The 27517-nt window shown below is 42.1% G+C and overlaps 1 protein-coding gene across 2 annotated transcripts in view; it reads right to left on the bottom strand.

The window, feature by feature from the left end:
* Positions 1-27517, bottom strand: part of kiaa0825 (KIAA0825 ortholog) — a 608024-nt gene that overhangs the window by 295283 nt on the left and 285224 nt on the right. For both annotated transcript variants that reach the window (XM_041185961.1, XM_041185962.1), the window contains one exon: positions 25684-26086. In XM_041185961.1, the coding sequence (XP_041041895.1) occupies positions 25684-26086 (403 nt within the window). The remainder of the gene's footprint in view (positions 1-25683; positions 26087-27517) is intronic.

Here is a 27517-nt window from a genome sequence, read left to right as displayed (position 1 = left end):
TAGAGGTTAGAAGAATGAGAGGTAAAATATATTGAAACACGTAAGATCCTGAGGGTCTGGATAGTGTGGATACCTGGGGAATGTCTCCTCTTATAGGAAGGCTAAAGCTAGAGACATAGTTTAAAAAATAAGAGGTCTCTGTTTTAAGACAGAGATGAGGAGAAACTTTTTCCCCCAAAGTGTCTTTGGTGTGTGGAATTCTCTTCCCCAGAAAGTAGTGGAGGCTGGGCCTCTGAATTTATTTAAGGCAAAGTTAGATGGATTTTTGTTGAACAGGGGAATAAAGGTGTTGCGGACAGGAGGGGGGCTTAATTTAAACAGAACTAATTTCTCCTCTCAGCACCTGTCCATAAAACAGAAAGGTGCTTTGATTTGTTTCTCTCTTTATAAGTGACGGTGTGTTTCCCCAATCCCTCTGTTTTTGTGTGATCCAATTTTCTAGTAATAACCCCACAGCAAATTCGAGATAGGATGAACTCAAAGGGTTAGTTTATTTGCACACACTCAAAACATGAGAGGAGAGTCACAAATCGCCACCACACTCAGACAGTAAAAAGAGGGATAGAGAAAAGAAGGATTTACAATACAGAGACCACAGATAAAACAAATATTGGTTCACGGGGGTTCCAGAGTCCAGGATCAAAATCCAATAAGATATTCCTTCACGGAGGTCAGTGGGTTGGAAACTGATGTTGTAGAATACACTTTTCCGGTGGTGTTGACTTCACACAATGAGATAGGCATGCAGAGATGAATCAGCCTTGGAGACGATGGCACAGAAGTTCCGGCAGAAGCAGTGTAGATGGGGGCCAGGTGTTCAACCTGGGCTGAGCTCCTTTTTGTGAGGCTGCCAGTCAGATGGTAAACAGCAGACTGAACAATTCAGCCTAGCAAGGCAATATTACATGTTCAACAAGCAACAGGCCTAGGTCAAGTGACTTTACCTCCCCATGAAGTCTTCAACAAAGGATGTTTATCTAATGTTTGGAAATTGGTTTCGTGTTCCAGGCTGAGAGTGTCTCAGCCATTGTGGGTTAAAAGGAATGTTTGGGAGGCCAATGTCTTAGTAGGCCAGCTTGGATTATTAAACAGAAATGGCCTTTGTGTAGCTCCCTTTGAAGTTGGGCTGTGCAGTCTCAGGTGATCATTAATAGCTCCGCAGAGATAACGAGGTGTGGGATTTACGAAACCGCAAAGTGGTTGCATTTGTTCTGGAGTCACAGTCACACACAGTTTCAGCCATTTTAAGGATCTTTGTTCAGTTTTAAAAAAAAATAGAAATAGCCATGAAGGTGTCTATATATATTTTATAAAACTATAGTGTGAGGTCTTAGTCCCTCACACAACGGTTATAGGGGCATACAGCAAAGTGAACCTGAGACCACAACCAGGTCAACCATGATCTTATTGAATGGTGGACTAGGCTTATAAAGTCATAGAGGTCTGCAGCATAGAAAAAGGCCCTTCAGCCCATTGAGTCTGCACCAGTCAAACAAGTACCTAACTATTCTAATCCCATTTTCCAGGATTAGGCCCATAGCCAGCGTTTTATACAGTTCCAGCATAACCTCCCTGCTCTTATATTCTATGCCTTGGCTAATAAAGGCAAGTATCCCATATGCCTTTTTAAACACTTAGCTACCTGTCCCGCTACCTTAAGGGACCGGTGGACATGCACACCAAGGACCCCCTTATCCTCGGTACTTCCCAGGGTCCTACCATTCATCGTGTATTCCTGTGCCTTGTTTGTCCTGCCCAAGTGCATCACCTCACACTTATCTGGATTAAATTCCATTTGACACTGATCAGCTCATCTGACCAGCCCGTCTATATCCTCCTGTAATCTCAGGGTATCCTCCTTACTATTTACCACCCCAACAATTTTCGTGTCATCCACGAACTTACTGATCAACCCTCCTACATTCAAGTCTAAATCGTTTATATATACTACAAACAGCAAGAGACCCAACACCAATCCCTGTGGAACCCCACTGGACACAGGCATCCGATCACAAAAACACCCCTCGACCATCACCCTCTGCTTCCTGCCACTCAGGCAATTCTGGATCCAATTTGTCAAATTGCCTTGGATCCCATGGGCTCTTACCTTCGCTATCAGTCTCTCATGTAGGACCTTATCAAAAGCTTTGCTGAAGTCCAATGGCAAATGCATTGCCCTCAATGACATACCTGGTCACCCTTTCGGAAAATTCAATCAAATTAGTCAGACGTGACCTCCCCTTAACAAAGCCATGCTGACTGTCCTTGATTAATCCCTGCCTCTCCAAGTGTAGATTAATTCTGTCTCTCAGAATTGCTTCCAATAGTTTCCCCACCACTGAGGTTAGAATGACTGGCCTGTAGTTCCCTGGTTTATCCCTTCCTCCCTTCTTGAATAACGGTACCACATTGGCTGGCCTCCAGTCCTCTGGCACCTCTCCTGTGGCCAGAGAGGTATTAAAAATGATTGCCAGCACCCCTGCTATCTCCTCCCTTGCCTCACTCAAAAGCCTGGGATACATTTCATCCGGGCCTTAAGATTTTTCTACTTTTAAGCTTGCCAGACCACTTAGACCTCCTCTCCCTTTCTATGTTAATTTCTTTAATTATATCACAGTCCTTCCATACCAACATCGTCCCTCTCACTTGTGAACACCGACACAAAGTATTCATTTAGAATCCTACCTACGTCTTCCGGCTCCACACACAAATTACCACTATGGTCCTTAATGGGCCCTACTCTTTCCCTAGTTATCCTCTTACTCTTAATGTACTTGTTAAGTAACTTCGGATTTTACCTGCCAATGTTTTTCATGCCCCCTTTTTGTTCTCCTATTAAGTTCCCCCCGACACATTCTATACTCCTCTAGGGCTTCCACTGTTTTGAGCCCTCGGTATCTGCCATAAGCCTCCCTTTTTCTCTTTATCCAATCCTGTATATCCCTCGACATCCAGGATTCCCTGGATTTGTTGGTCCCACTCTTCATCTTTACTAGAATGTGTTGGCCCTGTACTCTCCCTATTTCCTTCTTGAATGAGTCCCACTGCTCTGATGCACATTTACCTAAAAGTAGCTGCTCCCAGTCCACTCTGGCCAAATCATATCTGATCTTATTAAAATCGGCTTTCCCGCAGTTTAGAACTCTGGCTTCTGGCCCATCCTTGTCCTTTTCCATAACAACCTTGAATCTAACAGAATTATGATCATTATCTGCAAAATGCTACCCCACTGATACCTCTACCATTATCCCAGCTTCATTCCCTAAAATTAAGTCCAGGACCGCCTCCACACTTGTAGGACCTTCTACATATTTGCTTAAAAAGCTCTCCTGGATGCATTTTAAGAATTTCGCTCCCTCTAAATCTATTACACTATTACTAACCCAGTTAATTTTGGGGAAGTTGAAATCTCCCAACATTACTACCCTATTATTTTTACACTTCTCTGAAATTTACCTACATATTGGCTGTTCTATTTCCCGCTGACTGTTTGGGGACTATAATACACTCCCAGCAATGTGATTGCTCCTTTTTGTTTTTCAGTTCCACCCATATGGTTTCATTTGAGGAGCCTTCTAAGATGTCATCCCTCCTCACTGCTGTAATTGATTCCATGATCAATATTGTGATACCACCTCCTCTTTTACCTCCTTCCCTGTCTTGCCTGAAGACCCCATATCCTGGAATATTGAGCTGCCAATCCTCCCCTCTCTCAACTATGTCTCTGTGACAGCAATGACATCATACTTCCGTGTGTTAATTTGTGCCCTCAACTCATCTGCCTTATTTGTCAGACTCCTTGCATTAAAATAATTACCATCCAACCATGCCACTCTCTCTTGTCCCTTAACTGACCTATAATTTCTATGCTTTCCAGATTCACTTGCTCTCTCTTCTAATTTTGGCTGTGTATCGCTTCCTGCTGAACCTCCTCTCAGAATCCCATCCCCCTGCCAAGTTAATTTAAACCCTCCCCAACAGCACTAGCAAACCTTCCCACAAGGATGTTGGTGCCATTCCGATTCAGATGCAGCCCATCCGCCTTATACAGGTCTCACCGCCTCCAGAAATGGTCCCAATATCCCAGAAATCTAAAGCCCTCCCTCCTGCACCATCTCTCCAGCTACGCATTCATCTGGACCAACATCCTATTTCTATACTCATTAGCGCATGGCACTCTAAGTAATCCAGAGATTACTACCTTTGAGGTCCTGTATTTTAATCTGCCTCTGAGCTCCCTAAATTCTGCTTGCAGTACCGCATTCCTCTTTCTACCTATGTCGTTGGTACCATTATATACCACAATCTCTGCCTGTTTGCCCTCTCCCTTTAGAATGCCCTGCAGCCATTCCGTGACATCCTTGACCCTGGCACCAGTTGAAGCTCAACGCAAACTGGAGGAACAACACATCATCTTCCAACTAGTCACTTTACAGCCCTCCGGACTGAATATTGAGTTCAACAATTTTAGATGTCTCCTCCATCCCCACCTCCTTTCCAATTTTCCCCCTCCTTTTTGTTTTTTCCAATAATTTAGATAGATTTTTCTTTTCCCACCAATTTCCATTATTTTTAAATGTATTTCCATCCATTGTTTTATCTCTACCTTTTAGCCTTTTTCGATTCCTTCACCCCACCCCACCCACTCTAGGGCTATCTGTACCTTGCTCGTCCTGCTTTCTACCCTTAATTAGCACATTCCTTTAGATAATATCACCACCTTTAACACCTCTTTGTCCTTTTGTCTGTGACATCTTTTGGTTATCTCCACCTATCACTGGCCCTCTATCCAGCTCTTCTTATCCCCCCCCCACTTTAAACCAGCTTATATTTCACCCCTTTTCTATTTTTCCTTAGTTCTGTTGAAGAGTCATGTGGACTCGAAATGTTAACTGTGTTCCTCTCCACAGATGCTGCCAGACCTGCTGAGTTTTTTTAGGTATTTTTGTTTTTGTTTTGGATTTCCAGCATCCGCAGTTTTTTGCTTTTATCACCAGGTTCTGAAAACCATTTTTCATCTCTTCAATTCTACATACAAGGAACTTGGCCTGTCCTTGAATGCTGCTAAAACAAACCTCATATATCAACCCACATCTTGTCAGCTAAATGTTCCACCTCCTATATATTGAAGGAGACACTCTGGAATATGTTGAGTGCTACCCATACCTTGGCTACCATTGATGAGGAGATCCAACACAGGATCAGCTGCACAAGCTGAGCCTTCTACAAACTATGACAGCGAGTGTTTGAAGCAAAGACCTCCGCAAGTCAACAAAAGTCCTAATCTACAGAGCAGTTGTTGTTACCGCCCTCCTGTACTGAACTGAAACCTGAACTGTGTATCAGCGGCACATAAGAGCGCTAGAGAAATTCCAACAGCACTGCCTCCACCACATCCTTCAGATTCAATGGGAAGACCGTTGACCAAATGCTATTGTCCTTCATGCAAAACTCCTGCAAGATCAACTTTGATGGACAAGACACTGTGTCCGGATGGCTGAAAACCATCTCCCCTACCAGGTACTGTTCTCTCAACTCTCAAATGGCCAATGTTCCAGGGGAGAACAAAGAATGTGCTTCAAAGACATTTTGAAGCTTTCATTGAAGTTCAGCATTGAAGCTCATAATCCACCAACACCACAATTTTAAAAATCTCATCCTTGCTTTTAAAAGTCTCCATGGCCTCGGCTTATGTTTACATGCATTTGTTCTACCATAATAAAATTAATAATAATGGAAATAATAGTGGCATACACTTATTCAGCATGTAAATGCATACAAGTTTAATATTAGTTCAAATAACTGTTTTTCAAATTAATTTGCCTCACGTATAATCACTTAATTTGAATTATGAACTATACTGTTATTTTTGGACATAGGCATGGCACTGGGTATTCAAACTTAGCACTGAAGTAGTCCAGTGTGAAAGGAATAAATAGACTGATGTGTCCACTTGTCTGCTTAACTATGGAAAATGATGGCAGATTCTGCTAACATTCTCCTCAGCTTGAAAGAATGATCTTTCAAGGAGAATGACGATAAAAATAAAGGATAGGGTGAAGGGAAACAAAACGGTAATAAAAAGGAATAATCTATAAGTGTATTTCAGTGTTTGCTGATAGAAATTTTACAAATACAATGCAAGTAAGAAAAAGTAACAAAGCAGAATTTTAAATATTCAAATTTCTCTTTGTTAAATACTAGCTCAACAATTCTGAAAGGACACCATGTCTTATTTTCAGAACAGAAGGGTAGAATAAACTATGTCATTTATCAGGAATCTTGCAGGCTGACATTGAAAAAGTTGAGGCCTCTGACCAATCAGTACATCATGTCAACACCTGAATTGTATCCTTTTCTGTCTATCACTTTGCAGGTGAAGCAGATGATTGTATTCAGTCACACCAATGATTAATGAGTTCCTCTGTAGATTTGGGACAGCCTATCAATCATGTCATTAGAGAGAATGTGGCCTGAAAGAGGCAGTCCTCAGCCAAGGAATAACTGCATTCATCTTAATCTATGTATGCGCCCAGCCAGCCAAGTCAGGGTCACTATGATGGAAAACAATAATCTTTTCTTGGACAAATTACTTTGCAAAGTCAGGCATTTCTTCAGATTCTGAACTGCATATTTATTTTAGGATACTGACTGATGGGTTTACCACTGAGACTATACTTCAGACTGAAAGTTATTTTAATGAACAATAATGTTACCACAAAGTATACACAGGCAGGTGATGCATCCTGCTGCCATTTTCTCCAATGCTTAACATACTGTGCTTTTTGAATATAGGAGTGAAGCTATTTCATGCTATTAAACACCCACACTAGTGTATTTCACAAAAATATATGTGAGGAAGATTGGCCAGACTAGTAATGTCTAATACAGTACAGATTCAATAAACAACCCAAACACATTTAAGCAATTTATTTATTGCTCTATTTGTTGAATAATGTGATTCTTCTATGTGATTTTAACATGTTTTTTTTCTTCACTTTAAGTAACATATGAAAAATACAAGTGAACAAATAAAAAAAATTTTGCAGTTGGTTGGATCAACCTTTGTACCCAAAGTTGTAGTGTTTCTATGTTACCATAGTGACTACTTATTGAATGTAAAGCGTTTTTGAACATCCTGTGGTCATAGAAGATGCAATGCAAATACAAGTGTCTTTCTTAAAATAATTCAGGATTAGATAGGTATGTAACATAGTGCGTGTGTGATGAGTGGAACATATTTTGGGAGTGATAGCATCATGGCTGATCTTGGGCTTCAATTCCATTTTCCCATCTACTCTCCAAATCCCTAAATTCCCAGGGTACCCAAAAATCTGTCTAAGGCTGGGATAGACAGGTTTTTTGGTTTCACAGGGAATTATGGGATATGGGGGGTGGGCAGGGAAATAGCACTGAAGCCCAAGATCAGTCATGATCGTATTGAATGGCGCAGCAGGCTCAATGTGCCATGTGGTCTACTCCTGCTCCTAATTCTTATGCTCTTATCCTGTTAATGGCAAATACCACTCGTGTAGCAACTGCATAGTAGTAGCGTGAAACGGCTTGCTTAACCTGTTGTCCAAAGCTTTGAGATACTTTGCCTTGCAGAGTAATTCGAGGTACTCTTCAGGTCTGAAAGAGGCATCTTTGGCCCATTTGCATGTTTGTGTGCTACACAGAGAACAATGATCTGATCAGGATAGTCATTGTCCTGCAGGAGAGCTTTGATGCACTCTATTACTGTGTCAAGCTTGCAAGGTGAGCAAATGGCCACGGCCCTGCTTACAAGATTGCTGAAAAAGCTAATCTTATAGTGTGTGGAGCAATACAAATTCCAACGTATATATTGACCAATGAAAACAAATAAATCAGTCAAGATTAGTTAACAACAAAAGGAAAAGCTAAAATCACTCCAAAAACTTCTGAAAATCCTTCGAATTCTCCACTGACCAGAGTGCTTACACCTGAAGCATCTTGGCATGGCTTTCTACACGAGCGGCACCAGGGCCAGGGAGAGGGAGGTGCCCTAGATGCAAAACACCATGGCCTGTGCCCTTGGGGGCCCAGGCTCAAGCAAATATTTTCCACACACTGCAAGAACAACAGCAATAATTGGTCAAATAGCCTGACAATTGGGATGGTCGACGCAACAGATTAGCTACTTTGGATACTGCCAGATCACTGGCCGAGCAGAACGTGCCAGATTCCCCAATTCCTACTTTCTTGCTTGCTTCATGTGAGGAGAGGTGCGTTTGTTGGATGTTAGTGGCAGAGGACACAGCGAGTGCCTTCTTCAGACCTGGAGTACAAGGTAAACAAGATAAAGCACTTGCCTCTGCATTAAGTTAATGGCCTTAACCCCACATCCTGCCTCACAGTTTCCTGATGCAATGTTTTAGCTTCTCTGTCCCCAGTACCACATTACATCAAGTGTCCACAAATCTGCACTCAATGGCTAAGCTTCCCAACCACCTCCTGTTCAATGGCTAAGCTTCCTGACCTTCATCCACTTGATGGCCCTTCTTGTTCCCTTCCACTTGACAATCTTCTGCTGAGCCCTTGCTGTAAGTAAGTGCTCAGGAGAGGGACATCAAGTGCGAGGAGGTCAAGAAGGGTTGCCATCGACAGGGAGGAAGTTGGGAAGGGCTGCCATCAAGCAGGAGATCAGGAAGCTTGGCCTTCGAGCAGGGGAACAGCCAGGACTTCAGTTTTGGAATCCCTCCAGGCATCTTTGACCAGCAATCAGCGTGTTTACATGTTTATATGCAAGAGTCCACAATGGGACATAAATTATCCTTAATAGGCCAGCTTTGATAAAAATTGTCCTGCATCGTTGATAAGAAAACAAATGCTGCAAATATTCCAGATGTCACATATAAATCTACATGCAAAGATTATTTCCAGTTATGTCAGAAAATTTGCATTTGAGACAAAAATCACTGATAGTAATCTTCAAAATATACTCATTGAAAATTAAGGTGCTATATTGTTTCTGTGACAGTGCCCTGTGGCAACAAATTTGTGAAATGGTTCGTCCAGAGCAGCAATTTTTTTTAAGCTGCTCCTGGCAATCTTTTTTGATTTAAGTCAATCCAGTTGGCCTCAACTGGTACAGTTTCCAATTCAAAGAATTGTTGAAACAGCTACATGTCAACTGGCTCCACTTAATGAATGCGGAAGGGGTAAAGTGGGGAGGATAAGGGGGTCTGGAAACAGGGGAAGAACTAGCAACCATTATTTCTCTTCCTGGCCCTGAGTGGCACTATATAAAAACTAGTTGATGTTGTTTATTTTCAATGTTTGAAATGTCTAAGGCCAGGATTATCCAGCCCACACCTGGCAGGAGACACCACAGAAGATTTGGCGGCCCAGCCAAAAGTTCATTGACTTTCAGCAGGACCGGACGATCCTGGCGGTGGGCAGGGCCAGAGAATCCCGCCCTAATGTCAAATGAAATAATGGCAACACAAAAACTGGTTCTTCATATAAGCAAAAGATGTAACAACATCTGAAAGGACTGTACCATTATTCAAATTTGGAGAAAACTTATTGAATTAAAATATTTTTTTCAAAAAGTCTATTTAATAAGCTCTGTACTGTTGCAAAGATACAAAGTAAAGAGAGATAAGTAAAACAATAGATAAAAAGGTAAACTAAAGATTTATATTGGTTTTTAATTCATTAAAAATACACCCTTAAGCAATGATCAGTCAAGAACTTGAAAATTGCTGAAAAGAGACATTTTATCAAAGCTTTTTGTTTTGCAATCATCAGGACTATCACAAGAATACCAATGTCAGCAGAAGTAGCAACTTCATACTGTATGAGAAGAGAGCGCTGATTGGTTGACAAGTAGACTCCAACTGGTAGAGGTGTTGTCATGGAAAATACACCAGTTAATGGTGACTGACAATTAACTGCCAAGCACTGAAATTTTAAACCAGGCAGCTTGACTCTGATTGATCAAGGCATTGACCTGAGGAATGAACCTGCAAATGGCTATCATTTATTTTCTTTAGCTGAAAAAAATTACGCTGACTACAAATTTAAGATTGTCAGTTCGGCTCGCAGTGTGGCACACTTGCATGTACTGGAGGCTACATATATTAATACACGGGGCCCTATTCTTTGCAAAGAGAAAGAACATGTACACACATTGCATCTGTTTCAGCTAAACAAAATAAGTGATAGCCATTCGCTGGTTCATTCCTCAGGGCAATGCCTTGACCAATCAGAGTCAAGCTTTCTGGTTTAAAATTTCAAACAATGATTGGCAGTTAACTGGTGCATTCTCCATGGCAACGCCCCTACCAATCAGAGTTCACTTGCCAACCAATCAGCACTCTCTTCTCACACAGTATAAAGTTGTTGCTTCCCCTGACATTGGTATTTTTGCAGTTGTCCCTGATATTTGCAAAGCAAAAAGCTTCGACATGTCTCTTTTTTCACCAATACTCAAGTTCTTTACTACTAAATGACTATTTGTATACCTGAGACAGAGATAAAAAAAGAGCAAATTTGGGATATCTGTGCTGCAGCGCTATATCATGTGATCTGGACTTGCCGCCATTGCGTGAATCAGTATACATTGAACTGAAGAACCTGGCAACTCGTGCAATTGAGTTCAGTTTTAATGACATCATGTGTGCCCAATAGTGGTATTGCTGTGGACCCAGCTCTTGCAAACAATTTTGTTGGTTTCATGAGAAACCTGTCTTCGATAGGATGACAACCACTTGCATTTTTCCGATATGCGGATGATATGTTTGCTATATTTAAATCCGCAGCAGCACATAATCATTTCCTTGCATGTCTTAATGTGCTCCAACCTGCACTCAAATTCACCTTTGAAATGCACCAGTCAAATGAACTCCCCTTCCTTGACATACTAATTGAGAAATCTGTCAGGGGGTTCTCTACCATGGTCTACCGCAAGCCTACCTTCACTGGTCAATACATATGTTGAAACCATAAGACATAGGAGCAGAAATTAGGCCATTCGGCCCATCGAGTCTGCTTCACCATTCAATCATGGCTGATAAGTTTCTCAACCCCATTCTCCCGCCTTCTCCCCGTAACCTTTGATCCCCTTACCAATCAAGAACCTATCTATCTCACTCTTAAATACACTCAGTGATCTGGCCTCCACAGCCTTCTGTGGCAATGAATTCCATAAATTCATCACTCTCTGGCTAAAGAAGTTAAGCCTTTCATTCCTGGGATCGTTCTCGTGAACCTCCTCTGGACCCTCTCCAGGGCCAGAACATCCTTCCTGAGATATGGGGCCCAAAATTGCTCATAATATTCTAAATGTGGTCTGACCAGAGCCTTATAAAGCCTCAGCAGCACATCCCTGCTTTTATATTCTAGTCCTCTCAAAATAAATGCCAACATTGCATTTGCCTTGCTAACTACTGACTCAACCTGCAAGTTAACCTTAAGAGAATCCTGGACTAGGTCTCCCAAGTCCCTTTGCACTCCAGATTTCTGAATTCTCTTCCCATTTAGAAAATAGTCTATGCCTCTATTCTTCCTACCAAAGTGCATGACCTCACACTTCCCCACGTTGTATTCCATCTGCCACTTCTTTGCCCATTCTCCTAATCTGTCCAAATCCTTCTGCAGCTTTCCCGCCTCCTCAATACTACCTGTCCCTCCACCTATCTTTGCATCATCTGCAAACTTAGCCTGAATGCCCTCAGTTCCTTCATCTAGATCATTAATGTATAAAGTGAAAAGTTGTGGTCCCGACACTGACCCCTGCGGAACTCCATTAGTCACCGGCCGCCATCCTGAGAAGGACCCCCTCATCCCCACTCTCTGCCTCCTGCCAGACGGCCAATCTTCTATCCATGCTAGTACCTTGCCTCTAACACCATGGGCTCTTATCTTACTGAGCAGCCTCCTGTGCGGCACCTTGTCAAAGGCCTTTTGGAAGTCCAAGTAGATAACATCCATTGGCTCTCCTTTGTCTAACCTACTCATTACCTTCTCAAAGAATTCTAACAGATTTGTCAGGCATGACTGCCTTGATGAAACCATGCTGACTTTGCCCGATTTTACCATGCGCTTCCAAGTATTCTGAAATCTCATCCTTAATAATGGACTCTAAAATCTTACCAATGACCGAGGTCAGGCTAATCGGCTTGTAATTTCCCATCTTTTGCCTCACTCCTTTCTTAAACAGGGGGGGTTACATTAGCGATTTTACAGTCCTCTGGGACCCTCCTTGACTCCAGTGATTCTTGAAAGATCACCACTAATGCCTCCACTATCTCTTCAACTATCTCCTTCAGAACTCTGGGGTGTAATCCATCTGGCCCAGGTGATTTATCCAACTTCAGACCTTTCAGTTTTCCTAGCACCTTCTTCTTGGTAATGGCCACCATACTCATCTCTGCCCCCCGACTCTCTTGAACTTTGGGGATGTTACTCGTGTCTTCCACCGTGAAGACTGACGCAAAGTACCTATTCAGTTCCTCCGCCATTTCTTTGTGCCCCACTACTACTTCTCCAGCGTCATTTTCCAGCAGCCCAATGTCCATTTTTGCCTCACTCTTACCCCGTATATATCTAACAAAACTCTTGCAATCTTCTTTTATATTACTGGCTAGTTTACCCTCATATTTAATCTTCTCCCTCCTTATTTCTTTTTTTGTTGTCCTCTGTTGGTCTTTGTAGGCTTCCCAACCCCTGATTTCCCACTGCTCTTCGCCGCATTGTATGCTTTCTCTTTAGCTTTTATGCTGTCCCTGACTTCCCTTGTCAGCCATGGTTGCCTCGTCCTCCCTTTAGCATGCTTCTTCTTCCTAGGGATGAATTTTTGCTGTGTCTCCCAAATTACTCCCAGAAACTCCTGCCATTGCTGTTCCACTGTCTTTCCTGTTAGGCTCATCTCCCAGTCAATTCTGGCCAGCTCCTCCCTCATGCCTCTGTAGTTGCCTTTATTCAACTGTAATACCATTACATCTGATTCCAGCTTTTTCCTCTCAAATTGCAGGGTAAATTCTATCATATTATGTTCACTTCCTCCTAAAGGTTCCTTCACCTTAAGCTCCCTTATCAAATCTGCCTCATTACACATCACTAAATCTAGAATTGCCTGTTCCCTAGCAGGCTCCACCACAAGCTGCTCCAAAAAGCCATCTCGTCGACATTGTATAAATTCCTTTTCTTGGGAAAACTACCAACCTGATTTTCCCAGTCTACCTGCATATTGAAATCCCCCATGATCACTGTAACCTTGCCTTTCTTACACATCTTTTTTTATCTCCTGGTGTATCTTGTGCCCCACATCCTGACTACTGTTCGGAAGCCTGTACATAACTCCCATTATGTTTTTTTTTACCTTTGCGGTTCCTCAACTCTACCCACACAGATTCTACATCATCTGACCCTACTTCATTTCTTGCTATCGATTTAATTTTATTTCTTACTAACAAAGCAACCCCACCCCCTCTGCCAACCTGCCTATCTTTTCGATAGGATGTATATCCTTGGATATTTAGCTCCCAGTCCTGATCCCCTTGCAGCCATGTCTCCGTGATGCCCACCACATCATACCTGCCAATTTCAATCTGTGCCACAAGCTCGTTTACCTTATTTCGTATACTGCGTGCATTCAGATACAACACCTTCAGTCCTGTATTTCCCGTCCCTTTTCTCATTGTTGTCCCTTTATCTGATGTGCTCGAAGTTAGATTCCTAGCCCTTTCCAAACACTCTGTCCTATGTTGTGTTCTGGGGACGTTAATAGCCTCTCCTGGGCTCTCCTTTCTTTTCAGTTTTTTCATAATTTTCATTGAAGTCAAATCCACACACCCATATGCTAACCTGCTGCTTTGTTTCCCATTTGTCATACATCTTGGAGTTTTACCCTTCCCTCCCCCCCACCACTTTCTAGTTTAAAGTCCTGTTGACCACCCTATTTACCCTGTTTGCTGGAACATTGGTCCCAGATTGGTTCATGTGGAGACCATCCCAACGGTACAGATCACTCCTGTTGCAATACTGATGCCAGTGCCCCACGAAATGGAACCCCTCTTTCCTGTACCACTCATTTAGCCATGTGTTTACTTCCCTTATTCTCGCGTCCCTATGCCAATTTGCATGTGGCTCGGATAGTAATCCGGAGATTTATAACCCTTGAGGACCTGTTCTTTAATTTAGTTCCTAGTTCCTGATAATCCCCAAACAGGTCCTGTTTCCTAGTCCTACCTATGTTATTTGTCCTGACATGGACCGCAACAACTGGATCCTCCCCCTGCCTCTCCAATATCCTTTCAAGCTGGTCAGAGATGTCCCTCACCCTGGCACCGGGCAGGCAACATACCATGTGGGACTCTCGATCCTGCTTACAAAGGATGTAATCAGTTCCCCTAATTATAGAATCCCCTACAACTACCACCTGTATTTTTGCACCCCCCTCTTGAATGACCTCCTGTGCCACGGTGCCATGGTCAGCTGGCTCATCCTCCCTACAGCCCTCTTCCTCATCCACACAGGGAGCAAGTACCTCATACCTGTTGGACAAGGTCAAGAGCTGAGGCTCCTCTGTTCCTGAACACAGGATCCCTCTACCTGCCTCACTTGCAGTCACACCCTGCTGACCCTGACCACTGACCAAACTTGAAGTACTTAATCTACCGGGTGTGACCGCCTCCTGAAACAAAGCATCCAGGTAACTCTCCCCCTCCCGAGTGTGCTGCAGTGTCTGGAGCTCGGACTCCAGCTCATCAATTCTGAGCCGGAGTTCCTCCAACAACCAACACTTGCTGCAGATGTGGTCACCGTGGCTCACAATAGGATCTGCCAGCTCCCACATCATACAGCTACAGCACATCACCTGCCTAGCCATCTCGACTTAGATAATTAATTTATTAATTAGCTTTGCAGTGTTCTTTTTCAAATTTGGCGCAGATTTCCTACCAACCAATCAGGTCACAGCTTTCCTGTGATGTCACTTTTTCAGTTTTGGCTTCAGTTACTCTGTGCCTCGAGGTCACCGCTCCGGTGCTCCTCCCTCTGAGTCTGCTCCCAGGATTTACTCACCAATGAGCTGCTTTTTCTTTAAAATGCACTTTCAGAAGAGTGTCACTCACAGGTCTGGTGCCCTCATGAAGGCACTGCCTCTTCCTCTCTTTTTTTTAGGTTTGAGGAGCAGGGAGAGATGGAAACACTACAGCAATGTAATATTTGGGGCTATTCCGTTCTTTGACAGTGGGTCATCCTCAATTCCCTCCTGAGTCGTTGTGTCTGCGGTGACTTCTCCCAGAATGTTTCAGTCACTTCTCACCAGCCCCCTCTGTTGGATGTTCTTCCTCCTGTTGAGTGCAAGAGTCCTTCTCCTCGATTACCTCCTGAGTTGCAGTGGCTGCGGTGACTTCTCTCAGAATGCTTCAGTCACTTCTCACCAGCGCCCTCTATTGGCCGTTGAGATTCTTACATTTCCTTGTGCCATAAGATTGGCCTTATCAGCAACCTCGTAAATAGGGCCCAAGCCATTTGCTCACCATGCAAGTTTGATGCAGAAATAGCGCTCATCAAAGACATCCTGCACCATTAACCTTCAATGATCTCTTTGCCTTTTTGTTCATGACATCTCTGTCAATCTCTCCTTTCCCCCCACCTATCACTGACCTTCTATCCAGCATCACCTGCTCCACTCCCCTTAAACAGTATAAAGTTCATCACATTTTTACTTCTCTTTAGCTCTGAGGAAGAGCAATACAGACTCGAAACATTAAGTCTGCTTTTCTCCCCACAGATGCTGTTAGACCTGCTAAGCTTTTCCAGCATTTTCTGTTTTTGTTTCAGATTTCCAGCATCTGCAGGATTTTGCTTTTATCTGAGTATTGTGGTATATAAATTTCAGTGCCAGTGTGATGCTAGGTATGTAGGCCGTATGTCCCAAAGGCTAGCGGGTCATATTTACCGGCATGTCCCTTCCGCTGTTCGCAATGGGCAAGGTACAGACTGTACCCAATCGACCCGTGCTTGCCAAACTCAAAACACAGTGTCCAACATTAAGTGTGATTCCGTGATTGGTCAACATTTGCAAAATTTTTTTTTATTCATTCATGGGATGTGAGCTTCACTGGCTGCACCAGAATGTATTGCCCATCCCTAGTTGCCCTTGAGAAGGTGGTGGTGAGCTGTCTTCTTGAACCTCTGCAGTCCATGTGGTGTCAGTACACCCACAGTGCTGTTAGAAAAGGAGTTTTAGAATTTTGACCTAGACACATTGAAAGAACGGCGATATATTTCCAAGTCAGGATGGGGAGGGGAACTTCCAGGAGGTGGTTTTCCCATCTATCTGCTGCTCTTCCCCTTCTAGATGGTAGTGATTGTGGGTTTGGAAAGTGTTGTTGAACAAACATTGGGGAATTTCTGCAGTGCATCTTGTAGATGGTACACACTGCTGCTACTTTGGTCAGTGGTGGAGGGAGTGAATGTTTGTGAATGTGGTGCCAATCAAGTGGGCTGCTTTGTCCTGGACAGTGTCAAGCTTCTTGAGTGTTGTGGGAGCTGCACTCATCCAGGCTAGTGGGGAGTAATCCAACACACTCCTGACTGGTGGACAGGCTTGGGGAGTCAGGAGGTGAGTTAGCCATCGCACGATTCCTAGCCTTTGACCTGCTCTTGTAGTCACAGTACTTATATGGCTAGTCGAGTTCAGATTCTGGTCAATGGTAACCCAGGATATTGATAGTGGGGATTCAGTGATGGTAACGCCATTGAACATTGAAGGGCGGTGGTTGGATTCTCTCTTGTTGGAGATGGTAATTGTGTGGCACGAATGTTACTTGCCACTGGTCAGCCCAAGCCTGGATGTTATCCACATCATGTTGCGTTTGGACATGGACTACTTCAGTATGTGAGGAGTCACAAATGGTGCTAAACATGGTACAATCATCAGCGAGCATCCCCACTTCTGACCTTATGATGGAAGGAAGGTCATTGATGAAGCAGCTGAAGATGGTTGGGCCAAGGACAGTACCCTGAGAAACTCCTGCAGTCATGTCCTAGAGCTGAGATGACTGACCTCCAACAACCACAACTATCTTCCTTTGTGTTAGGTATGACTTCAAACAGAGGAGAGTTTTCCTCCTGATTCCCATTGACTCCAGTCTTGCTAGGGCTCCTTAATGCCACACTTGGTCAAATTTGGCCTTGAATTCAAGGGCAGTCACTCTCACCTCACCTCTGGAGTTCAGCTATTTTGTCCATGTTTGAACCAAGGCTGTCATGAGGTCAGGAGATGAGTGGCCTTGGTGGAACCCAAACTGGGCATCCAAGAGCAGGTTATTGCTAAGCAAGTGCCGCTTGATAGCACTGTTGATGACCCCTTCCATTACTTTACTGATGATAGAGAGTAGACTGATGGGGCGATAACTGGCTGGGTTGGATTTGTCCTGCTTTTTGTGTACAGGACATACCTAAGCAATTTCCCACAAAGCCTGGTAGATGCCAGTGTGGTAGCTGAACTGGGATCGTTTGCTAGGTGCGCGCCAAGTTCTGGAGCACAAGCTTTCAGTACTATCGCTGGAATGTTGTCAGGGTCCATTGCCTTTGTAGTATGCAGTACCTTCAGCCATTTCTTGATATCACGTGGAGTGAATCAAATTGGCTGGAGACTGGCATCTTTGATGCTGGGGAACTCCGGAGAAGGCCGAGATGGAACATCCACTAGGCACTTCCGGCTGAAGATTATAGCAAATGCTTCAGCCTTATCTTTTGCACTGATGTGCTAGGCTCCTCCATCATTGAGGATGGGAATATTTGAGGAGCCTCTTCCTCCAGTGAGTTGTTTAATTGTCCACCACCATTCATGACTGGGTGTGGCAGGATTGCTGAGCTTAGATCTGATCCTTTGGTTGTGGGATCGCTTAGCCCTGTCTATCACTTGCTGCTCATGCTGTTGGGCATTCAAGTAGTACTGTGTTTTATCTTCACCAGGTTGACACCTCATTTTTAAATATGCCTGGTGTTGCTCCTGGCTGCCCTCCTGCACTCTTCATTGAACCAGGGTTGATTCCGTGGTATGATGGCAATGGTAGAGTGGGGGATATGCCAGGCCATGAGGTTATAGATTGTGTTTGTGTACAATTCTGCTGCTGCTGATGGCCCACAGCGCCTCATGGATGCTCAGACTTGAGCTGCTAGACCTGTTCGAAATCTGTCCCATTTAGCACGGTGGTAGAGTGCTCAGTATGCTAAAAATTACGCTGACAATCAATTTAAGATTGTCAGTCGGTCTCGCAGTGTGGTGCATTTGTATGTACTGGAAGTTACACAGGGCCCTGTAATTTGCAGACAGAAAGAACATGTGCACACATTGTTCCATTTCAGCTAAACAAAATAAGTGATAGCCATTTGCTAGTTCATTCCTCAGGGCAATGCCTTGACCAATCAGAGTCAAGCTGCCTGATTTAAAATTTCAAACAATGCCTGGCAGTTAACTGTTAGTCACCATTAACTGGTGCATTCTCCATGGCAACACCCCTACCAATCAGAGTCCACTTGCCAACCAATCAGCATTCTCTTCTCATACAGTATAAAGTTGTTACTTGCCCTGATGTTGGCATTCTTACGCTTGTCGTGATGAGTGCAAGATGAAACGCTTCGACAAAATGTCTTTTTTCAGCAATACTCAAGTTCTATATTACCAAATAACAATGAGTAAAGAGCTAACATGTCATATTACACGTAGAGATAACACATTTTACAAATTCCAAAATGCAGATGTGACCATTCCTCCGTCCACACACTATATCTGCTCTTTGTGACAGTGAGTCACCATTAACAACATTATCTATTGCAGCATCTTTTGTCGCATGTTAGGTGCCACACAATAAGCAGCATGTCTGTATGTGTGCAAATTGTTGTCTCATGCTTGCAATAAAAATAGGTGGGGATCATTCCAATCACTGAGATGCAAGCAGAAATGATAACTACCAATCAATAAAATATAAATTGATAATGCACAGACAGTAACAGCTACCAACAAAAAAAAAGCGAACTAATAAATCCTTTTCAGCAGGAACCAAACTGAATGCAATTAGATATCAGACTTGTGACAACAATACAGGACATTAAAATTTAGAAAAATCAAGTTATTAAACTTACCTTATAATATAACATTTTCTCTCCTAAAAATGCCTCTAGTTGTATTTCCACTGAGAACATGGGCTTGAACCTAGAGTTCATTTAAGTTCCCAACTTATCACTGTTAGCTGAAGATACTCAAACTGACAGACTCCAACATGTGCCAGTGATACAACAATGGAATTAGCTTACACACAACTTCTAGAAATTGTTGCGATTGTCAGCAAGTCTAGCTATTAATGGAGTGTCTGTACATTCTGTTCATAAACCCAAACCCCTCTAATGTAAAATTGCTGAGAAGGAAAAAAATACATGGAAACCATTTTTAGGAATAACCAGAAACTGTGTTTTTTAAATGAAATATTTAGATTTTCAAATTATCCAAGGTAACTTTGAAAGCAAAATCCAACAGACAAGATACTAGCTGAAGACCCGTATGTACTGTATGAGAGACAAACCAACACAGCTGAGCAGAAAAATTATGATTGAAGATAGACCCTGAGAAGATCATTATATGTTGGGATATACTCTAAATCAGGGTATCTAACTTTTGCACGTGAGCAGCCACATTTCAATTTTTTTCTCACTCATGGGGCATGTGAGCAAATTTCGCAAAGAGAAGGCATTAGAAATTTATCTCACTGTTAATCAAAACAACAAAAATTGTGCATTTTTATGAACAAGCTTCAAATGAGAGACAAACTTATGAGCTTATAAGATGAGAATTTTGAAATCCAGCAGTTGCTTGACCAGGAGCCAATGTAGGTCAGTGAGCACAGAGGGTGATGGATGAATGGAACTCGTGCTAATCAGTCCTGAGGTGTTCAAGAGTGCTGTAGTCATGCAAGTTTTATATTTTTCTATTTTTCCTTTTCTCTCATGCTGTCCTATTTGACTTCATTAGTACATTTATTCTTTAAGAGATTTTAAAATAGAATGATGCTCCCTCCCAACACGTCCATACCTTGCCAAGTCCAGTAGTTGAACTAACTGCCACTAAGACTTTTGACCTACACCTGACAGCCCACACTGACAGTCAGTGGCTGCCAATGTGAATTAAGCAGGTGAAGGACTGAACCACCATCTGCATTTCTGCATGAGCACTTTCTCCCAGTAAACTGTGGGACAGGCCCAAAGCATCTTCCAGAGTCAACTCCAGACTCGCAGTCCTTTGGAGTTTTCCAACTGCTAAAAAGGTGTAACTTGGGTACAAATCTGATGCAAACAAAGAAGCACAGCAGCAATTTGGGGACAAATCTACGATTTTCATGATATTCTGAAACTCAACGTCTCAATTCAGTGCTTGTTGCTTTCAGAAGATTGACAGAATAATCCAGGATTTTTCAGAGCCTCCCCTCCATGCGCTCCCCCACTCCCACTCCCAGTAGATAGCCGCTCCCTCGCCATCTCTTGACCTCTACAGCTGCTCCCTCACTGCCTTCCCCCTCTACAGCCACACCCTCACGGCCTCTCCCCCACACAGCCTCTCCCTCACCAATTCTCCCCACCACAGCCGCTCCCTTACCACCTCTCCCCCCACAGCCGCTCCCTTGCCACTTCTTCTGCCTCTCAGCTTCGCTTACCATCTCTCCTGCTCAGCAGATTCTTTCAACTTCTCTCTTGCCCCACAGCCTCTCTCACCATCTCTCCCGTCCCGCAGACTCTCTCACAGCCGTTGCTCCAGTCTTGATGGCCTCAGGCTGAGCGCTGCCACTTACCTTCCCACTGTTTATTGCTCCTCCAATCACAGGATGTTTCTCTCTTGCTAGTGAGTCTACCAGCAGCAACCATGGGAGAGAACCAGCTTGTGATTAGAGGCACTGCTCCTTATAGAATCTGTCACTTCCACTTAGGTGTATTTTGAACATTGGTTGGCAGGCCAGATAGAAACCCTGGGCGGGCTGGACTCTGGCTAACCCTGCTCTAAATGGGTGCCACAGTGCCAATTTTATCCTTATATCAATGTTTGCTTTTTTTTTTAAGTCTAAGTAGTAGCCAGAAGACTGACATTATTTCAGTTTGAAGGGACGATTAAATAAATGTCCTGAATTTAAATTTCAAGTTTATTTTGGTAACATTAAATACTATTTGAGAGATATTTGGCCAAGAAGGAAAGATACAAAATTAGTTTTCTTGAGTGTTATATATTTTTTTCCTTTCACTCCAAAAGTCCACACCCTAAGCAAATTAACAGTAAAAAGTGCTCTCCAATTTAACATGTATGATAATGTATTTATGCAAGTATTGCATCTAAGGATTATGGGTCCATTTCTCCAACTGCAGTGGATGAGAAAAACTCCTCGGAGCTAATTAAATAACTTACTTCAACATCTCTGGTAGATCTCTTAAAAAGGTTTTACCAGCTTATTTCAATGGTAATGTGCACCACTCTTTTAGTTCCATTCCTGCCCCCTACATCAAAACGCCCCCTGCAACATGTTCACAATAAGCAATATCATGTGAGACTCCTGATTAAAATAACAAAAATGCAAATAATCAAAAATAGGAAAAAGAAGATAACAGGAACTAGATAAAGCAAAAACAATATATGGAGAGACTTGTAACAATCTACATTGCTATTATACCGCTCATCATATTTACCTTAATGGGACTGGCTTTAAATGGATTTTCTTAAAGCCAAATAATACTGGACTGAAGAAAATTTGATTTTTCTACATTTTGTCAAAAAAGTAATAAAAGCAATTAAACAAGTGTGTTTGTTATTTATTTCTATTTCCTATAAATAAACTCCAATCTTGTAAATTGGATCATAATACAGAATCTAATCATATTTTTACAGATCAGCTACCAATTTTACTTCAACTCTCTCCTTTTTATAGTTTTATTGGTAAACTTGTTCAAGTATGTCTATCTTGGGTGAAGCAATGATTTTAATCATTACCATTTCTCAACTCATCTTGTCCATGAGACCCAACTCTTGCCCCTTGACACAGTTCCCAATAATTGCTGATCACACAATTTGCTTTCCTGGCTCCCATGCTAGGCTAATGTTTTAAATCATTTATTCTATTTGGGTACTTTCAAAAATGTTATAATGAGTCCCTCTTCAAAAACCATTTCTTTGATCTCTGTCATTGCAAAACCACAATCCAATCTTCCTTTCCTCTCCAATGTTATTGAATGTGTTGTCAGCTACCAAATATGAACCCATCTTTCTTGTAACTCCATATTTATACCTCTCTAATCAGGTTATTGTTCCTGCCACAGTACATACAAACTTTAATCAAAATCCCAAATGACGTTCTGTGTGATGGTAACAGTGGGATATTATGCCTCTTCACCCTCCTTGGCCTCCCTGTAGCCTCTGACATGATCAACCACACGATTGTACTCTGATACGTTTCTTCCATTATCCATTTTAGTGGGATTGGCATCACTTAATTCGACTCTTCTGCATTTAGTTGTAGCCAGAAGATCTTCAACAATGGCTGGTGTCCCCTCCTAACACCATTACCCTAGAGCTTTGTCTTGGCCACCTCCTCTTCCTCACTGATATACTACCTTTGGGTGACATCATCTTCAGAGATATGCTCAGCTTTTACATGTCCACTGCTGATAACTGCACTTTGGAAAGATTATAATAGAGAGGATACAGAGGAGATTTATAAGTATATTGCCTGGACTGGAGTATTTTAATTATGAAGAAAGATTGGATAGGCTAGTGTTGATTTTCTTGGAACAGAGGAGGTTGAGGGGAGGCCTAAATAGGGTGTTTAAAATTATAAGGGGTCTAAACAGAGCAGCTAAGGCAGCCCTATTCCCCATTGGTTGAGGGGTCAATAACCAGAGGGCATAGATCTTAGCTTAGAGTATGAAGGAAAATAGATGCAGTTCGGTGGAGCACAGATAATTAGGTAGAACTCTGATATAATTTGGACGGTACATTTTAGGAATACAGATTCCCTTAATAGAAATGAATTCAAGCAGAAAAGGGTTAAAGTTTTCACCCAGACAAGGGATATCTATGTTACCTGATTTAAAACACATGTTCATGGTTTTAAAAAAAAAATTTCAAATATAGGGTAACCTGGTACAAGCTACTACATGAAACAATATTTAAGTTATGTATACTTCATAATCCTGATGATCTAGATTTTAGCAAAAGGAATGTTAAAAAGATATTAACATGCATCAATATTAGTTTTGCCTGTAACCTGGCGATGTTTTAAAGTTTTAATGTTTTAAAGTTTGAAGAAAGAATTTGTTAGAAACTGGTACTAGAATGGAACCGATTTCTTGTGGACTCTTGTCAATTAACTAAAAATTATCAATCAACTGAAGGACAGAAATGGAGCATTACATACAACCCTGACAAGAGGACAGATGCTATGTAGCCTTTGGATGACCTGATTCTAAATAAAAACTGAGCTGACCGTTCTTAGTAAAGTTTAAAAACACTTAAGGATAAGATACAGATTATGAAGTAAAATAGTTATAGGGATTAACGTAAGGCTTACAAACATTTTTGTCCAGATAAAAGCTCACAAATCCATAATAAGATAATTTTCAACAATTAAATAATTTACTAATAATAGTGAATGATATAGCCCTATAAGGTTAATGAAAAGAGGGTGAACATACACAAAGAGGCAAAACCCACATTTGCAAAAGATGAGCTAATCAAATTCAAAACAGTATAGAGATAGGAACTTCACCATTGAAAATTCAGAAGAATTGAAATCTTCAATGCTTCTCAAGGTAAAAGGTGCTAAATGCTTAGTCAGATACACTACTCTTAATTGAGTAGAAGCATCTTGCTAAGCAGGTGGCTTGCTACTCGTGGATTTATGGTAACACTTTAGATTCTGATGGATAGTCTAAGATATATTGGCATTGTAGAAGTTTAACTGTTGTATCCAATATTAGAAATAAGATTATGTTTTCCACCCTTTTATAATCTTTAATGTTGTGATGTACTTAACCACTTAAAGGGCAGAAATAAAGGGTTGTGCGGAGGCAGGCTGGAGTGGGCACAAACCCAATCGGCACCCCCGATCGGGGCTGCACCTCCATTTTACATGGGGGGGCCAATTAAGGCCCACCCAGCATGACATGCACCCGGAAGTGCTGTGTATGCCCACGGATGAGGTTCCATGAAAAATGTGAAGGCTGCCTGGGCTCTTCGCCTGCCCGCCAACTTTAAGGTTGCACGGGCAGCCCTGTTAATTGTTTTAATGACAATTTAAATGGCCTTAATAGGCTTTTGACAGTTTGGTGGGCACACAGCCGAGTCGGCTGTGCGCCCACCGAACTGAAAATCTAAATGACGTGCGGTAACGTTGGGACACCCGCCCAACGTCACCGTGTGTCAACTTACATGTCGGCGAGTGGGCCCAGCCCCCGCTTGCCAACCTGAAAATTCTTCCCAAAGTATATTATATATTTGGTTCTTTAATAACTTTTCAGATAAGTTAGTAAAATATATCGTCTCACGTAGTATTCTGTATACAACTCCAAGAACCCCGCTTTTTATACTTCTAAGCGGGGAGACACATTACTGAAGAGAGACCCTTGGACCCTTATAATTTCCAGGAAACTTATAACCTAGCTGATGCTAATTAAAGACAACTATCTTGAAGAAGATATTTTTTGCTGATTCCTCTCCTTAAGGGAGAGATAGATCAGGTTTTCAGACCCAAAAAAATATTTGTAAGAGTTGGCTCCCATGAACCATGAACTTGAGTGACAGCAATTATCAGAGAAATGCTCCTGATCTGGAATAGGCCCACAAAGGATGAAGGTTATAATCCACTTCAAGATGTAGGAAGATTAAAGGGGAAATGTTTTCACCCACTGGATGTTGGAGATTTGGGACTCTCTGCCTGAAAGGGTGGTAAAGGCAGAAGCCATCTTAACAAGTAAAAGGTACTTGGATATGCACTTGAATTGTCGTAACTTACAAGGCTATAAACTGGGAGCTGGAAAGTGGCATTAGGCTGAATGACTACATTTTGCCTGGCACAGACACAATGGGCCAAATAGCCTCCTTCAATGCTGTAAATTTTTATGATTCTTTGAGAACTCTAATACTTAGATCCTCAGCTTCGCCAACTGCTGTTCTTATTGACGTACATTGTTTTAATTTATAATTCTCATCCTTGTGCTTTTATCCCTTCATTGCCTACTATCTCTAATTCTGTCCTACAAGCATCCCCCCAATACCCCCAAACTCTAAACTTCAGAGTCTAACTTAGTTATAAAATTTAAAAACGTTGCATAATGGCAAATAAAAATTGATGAAGACTTGCTCTTCATCTTACATATTTTGAAACAATGATAACTAAATGTAGTTAACGGCCATTAAAGAAGGACAAAAGGATCGTTTGAATTCATACTTGAAGCAATCATGACTACTAAACATGGGTCTACTGAAATAACTTCCCCTCAATCCAGATATATTTTAAAATTATATTGACTTGTAACAGTTTTTCAAGTCTACAATCTGTAGCTTTATTTACATTAATATTTTAATATACTGAATTGAACTGACAATCTATTCATGAATATATATGTTTGAACAATATTATAATGCAGTGTATTTCAACTGTCACTTACCTTTCTGTGCACAGTTCTCTTGCTTTTTGTAGCTGGGCTTCAATCCATTTAGGTTTCTGTTTTTCCAAACAATTGATGACCTTCTGTATTATTGGTTTGGGACTTTCCTTTCCCTGTCCCATAATGTTCAGAAGACATTCACTCAGCAAACCCAGTTTATCTTTACTCCATCTATCTAATGCAACACTTGTCAAAAGCTCTATGCCATTTCCATCTTCCAGGGTTTGGCAAATAGTCATAACATAACAAAGAAGGCATGATTTTCTGAGCTCAGGAATGTTGTTATGAAGTTTTTTATCCGCTAAGTTGAAGAGGTATTTAATTGTTGAAGGCAATGAAGCAATTGCTCCAGGCAGGTTACCAATTACAACTGAAACAGCCTGAGCTATAAGTTTTGTCAAATCTGAAAGGAAAATATTAATGATCATAATTAATGTCATTACTCACAACATTACTTGCAGGACTATGTCCCTGTATAGCAACTGCAAATTAATATTTTGAGTTTATTTATAAATTTTTATCAGTGTAATTTTTTGCATATGAATCCCAATTTTATCATGAGGTGGAATTGTTCAGTGTGAAGGGCCTAGGGAAGTCACTAGCTGACATTTAAAAGCACAGAGAGATTTTAACTCCAGGGCTCATTTCTATATGTAAGCTCCAACTCCTGTTCAAACCGAGCAGAATTCACTGTGTGTGGAGGCAGGAGGGAGGGAACAGGGATAAAGACTCATGTAGCAGAAGGCCCCTTCCAAGGACCGCGAGAGTGTACAAGACAAGCCTAAGCTATTCTGTGTGACCCGCAAAGAAATCTAAAAATCTTTTTAAAAACTTAACTACCGAGGTAGACTTAACTTACTAGGGAAACCGTCCGTCACTGTTCCCTTCCTCAGGCCACCAGTTAACATAGCATTTCAGGCCTGGATGATGCCATTTCAGCCTGATCTACATATTGAATGAGTCCCCACCAGCATGGGAAGTTGTTCTTACTGCCTGCAATTTAAAATGTAGTCTGATCGAGGTGGGAAAGGAGTGAGTAAGTAAGTCCATTTTAGCGGCCCACCAGCCCAGTTTCCACCTGGCATGGGGAGTTGAAATCAGGGTCATTATTCCTGTTGAGATTGTTGATCAATAAGTGAGACCAGGATGGCTGAGAATTGCATTAAAATCACCCTGACCTAAGTTGCCCTGAATGGAAAATTGTTCTGTACGGGCAGGATTTTATGTCTCGCAGGTGGGCATGCGCCCAATCCAATCAGACGTAAAAGAGTGCGCAATATCATCGGGTGAGCATCCCAACATCACCACACACTCACGTGATATTTCAGTCGGCGGGCACGCACAAGATTCGGCAGCGTGCCCGCCAACAACTAAGAGGCCTATTAAGGCCCTTAATTAATTAAAACCTATTTTTCACTGCCCACCCAACTTATGGTTGGCGGGCAGGCAAATCGGTTAGACAGCCTTTTGATTTTTTTTAGCAAACTTCATCTATGGGCGGGATGAAGTTTCCACAATTAAATTTTTTTTAAAAATTAGGGGGCAAAATTTTTATTCTGCTGATGTTATAGTGATTGAGTCCCATGTCGGTACACTTTTTTTTCAGATTTTAAACATTTTTATTTTTGATTTTAAAATTGTTTCATTCTCTGAGGCAACTCCCTGCCTTCAGGGAGCCTCCAGTGCGCTCTCCGCCCCCTCCACCTACCCCCACCCCCACCCCGGCAGCGCTGAGGTTCTCAGCTTGCGTTTCAGGCTGGCTGGCTGTTAATTGGCCAGCCAGCATGAAATCGTGGTCGGGGGCTGATCGCAGGCAGCAGACTGTTTCCCGGTT

The sequence above is a fragment of the Carcharodon carcharias genome, chromosome 4 (genome assembly GCF_017639515.1).
Source record: "Carcharodon carcharias isolate sCarCar2 chromosome 4, sCarCar2.pri, whole genome shotgun sequence".
Classification (NCBI taxonomy): Eukaryota; Metazoa; Chordata; class Chondrichthyes; order Lamniformes; family Lamnidae; genus Carcharodon; species Carcharodon carcharias.
Note: the sequence above shows the minus strand (reverse complement) of the source record. Positions and strands in the feature narration are given on the sequence as shown.